This window comes from Conger conger, chromosome 15 (assembly GCF_963514075.1).
Source record: "Conger conger chromosome 15, fConCon1.1, whole genome shotgun sequence".
NCBI classification, from domain to species: domain Eukaryota; kingdom Metazoa; phylum Chordata; class Actinopteri; order Anguilliformes; family Congridae; genus Conger; species Conger conger.
Genome location: NC_083774.1, coordinates 22,652,388 through 22,654,887, shown reverse-complemented (window position 1 = coordinate 22,654,887; position 2,500 = coordinate 22,652,388). Strand labels below are relative to the sequence as shown.

Below are 2,500 nucleotides of genomic sequence, written 5' to 3'. Positions count from 1 at the left end.
CGATTGAAGTGCATGTATTTGCATGTAAAGAGCTTTTCTGGTTTGAACATGTGAGCGCAGAGCTGTGAGTGTGTGAGAGAGGGGCTGAAGAGGCCTGCGCACTGCAGTGGAGCAGCCGCCTCACCTCTGTGTGCACGGAGAGTCAGGCCTCTCTGAGTCCCAGTCCGCTAACCCGCCTCCCCCTGCCACGGCTCCTCCACACACTGCTTCAGACAACCTCCCACCAAAAGCCGTGTGCTTTCTGCCCAACGTTAGGGCAGGCTTCAGGCTGCGTAATCCCCCGGCAGAGCCCATAAGCCCGGGCAGATACGAACAGACGGGTAAACAGGAGGACTACGGACCTGAGCCAGGGCCCTGAAGCGCCTCGTCCGACCCCTTTCCTCATCAGCCGCCCGCTTCCAGAGAGGGGCCTCCGTAACGGTCTGCTTCAGCGGCGTGTCAATCGCAACGCGCTCGCCCTCAGCCGACCCTTCAAAGGCTCAGGCTTACAGTCCAGACTTCTCGGTCGTTCACCAGCCTCTGGCTTCTTCATAACACTCAGAGATTTGATGGGAAGTTTTTTTTTATTTTTATGGAAGTTATATTAGTTTGTAAGTGAATAGCAAAAATGCTCCTGATTTATAGTGTGTCATTTGAAGGAAATGATTCAGTGTGTTTCATACCCGGTGCAGTCACACTGCATGAGTTCATGCATAGTGCAGACGGTGAACAAAGGCCTCTGCCTTTATAGTAAGTACACGGTTCATTTATGGTTAATCAAGTCCACTTTAGTGTTGCGGATTGCTCTTGGAGGTAAACTCCTTCTCCAGGGCGGTTTCATAGAGGCCAGTCTTTCAGCTATGCAGGATAATCTCTTATCCAAGTTGCATTTCCTTGGTCGCGATCTTTTAACATCGTATCTATGCCTGACGTCAGGATTCATCCAGGTCAGCCTCTCTCTGTCTCCGCCAGTCCTCATTTTCAGCCGTACTGCGTCAGGACTGACGTGCGTAAGGCGCCCTCAGGACTGACATTCTGTTCAGTTTGTTTTGTTTCGAGTGAGGCTCACGCACTGGCAGCCTGTCTCCTCAGAATCCCTTAATTGCTTGAGCAGATAGTTGATGTAAATGCTGCCTAATGGCTTGTGTCATTGAGGGAAAGCCACGGGGATGGAAAATGGGACCTCGTCATTAATGCAGTTTACACAGATATAAATTTGAAGGAAGAAAACTCTGATTCTTTGCCTTCTTTATGTCTTTAGCTGAGGGTTAGCTCACATAAAATTAATTGCTGGTGAAATGACTCATGTAATACCCACATATTTAGCATTGCAAATCTTTCTCTTGTTTTGTTTTTGTTTGTTGAGGTGAATGTGCGAACACACATTTAGAAAACATTGTAACAAATTGATTTTTGTGTCGGCAAAGTAGTGAAATATTCGCGTAGCGGTACAGTATGAGCTGTAATAAAGTATTTCCTTCATAAATATCCTCCTACCTGCTCACTAAAGCAAGAGGGTGTGTCTGGCTATTCGGTGCGGTGCCATGAATCCAGTGGTTTTATTAAGCGTAGCCCCGGTGACAAATGCCCTTTCAGTCCGGTGTGTAATTTGCTGTGAGGTTAATGAGTCGTGTGAAGGTTGTTCTTCACTCTTCAGGATTACTTTCTGTGGAGATGGGGATCGGGGAGGGCAGTGGTGTGCAGCGGAAGGCTTTTGCCAGGTTGCCCGTTTGGGTAGCGGGGCGTAATGAATGCTCACACGGTGCATGGTGGGAGTTTTATGGATCTTTTGGGGTCCATCTGAAGGTCAGGTTGCTTCTCCAGACCCTGGAGCAGCTATCAGTTTAGCAGTTCCAGGTACCAAGTTCCAGGTACATGGGAGGCCAGTGGAAGGAATCAGTCAGGGCCAGCTTTAACCAGAACTTTGCGTAGGCCATCACTTCTACAATAATAATATTATTATTATTATAAATGTTTTTACGGCTATTATTATTATTATTATTATTATTATTATTATTATTAGTTCCCTCAAGTCTGAACCTAGCTCCTGTTATTAGCGCTGTGCTGTTGCATGCATTTGAAAGAATGTGACCTGTACCAGCCCAGGAGTTGGGATGACTGTATTGTGATAACATGTCCTCCCCTTGCTCAGTAGTAGTTTTGCTGTGTTGATTTTACGGCCCTCTGTGGGCTTGCATGTTAGCCTGCCTTTGTTACCAGTCTGTATGCGTCAGCTTCATTTTTCCATTGTAATTTTTTTGGTTGTCTTATTTATTTTATTTATTTTTTTATATCTGTCGTGGCTGCCTTTTATGTTACGTCGAGTTGTTTTTCTGTTTTTGTCTTCCTTCCGTTTCGCTTTCCTTTCTCTGTATATTTTTACCCCTCCCTCCCCCCCCCCCCCCCCGCCTCGTTCCTCTTTGGTCCTCCCTCCTGTGTGCCCCTGCCTCCCTCGCTCTCTCCCTCCATTCCTCTGCACCCAAGATGTTGCCATCCCAACACCCCCTCCCACCTCACTGAC

General features: G+C 47.3%; 1 protein-coding gene across 3 annotated transcripts in view; it reads left to right on the top strand.

The window, feature by feature from the left end:
* The window catches only part of LOC133111388 (neogenin-like), a 169,973-nt gene that overhangs the window by 132,771 nt on the left and 34,702 nt on the right, over positions 1–2,500 (top strand). For all 3 annotated transcript variants that reach the window (XM_061221702.1, XM_061221701.1, XM_061221700.1), the window contains exon 8: positions 2,464–2,500. This exon is cut by the window's right edge and continues 189 nt beyond it. In XM_061221702.1, the coding sequence (XP_061077686.1) occupies positions 2,464–2,500 (37 nt within the window). The remainder of the gene's footprint in view (positions 1–2,463) is intronic.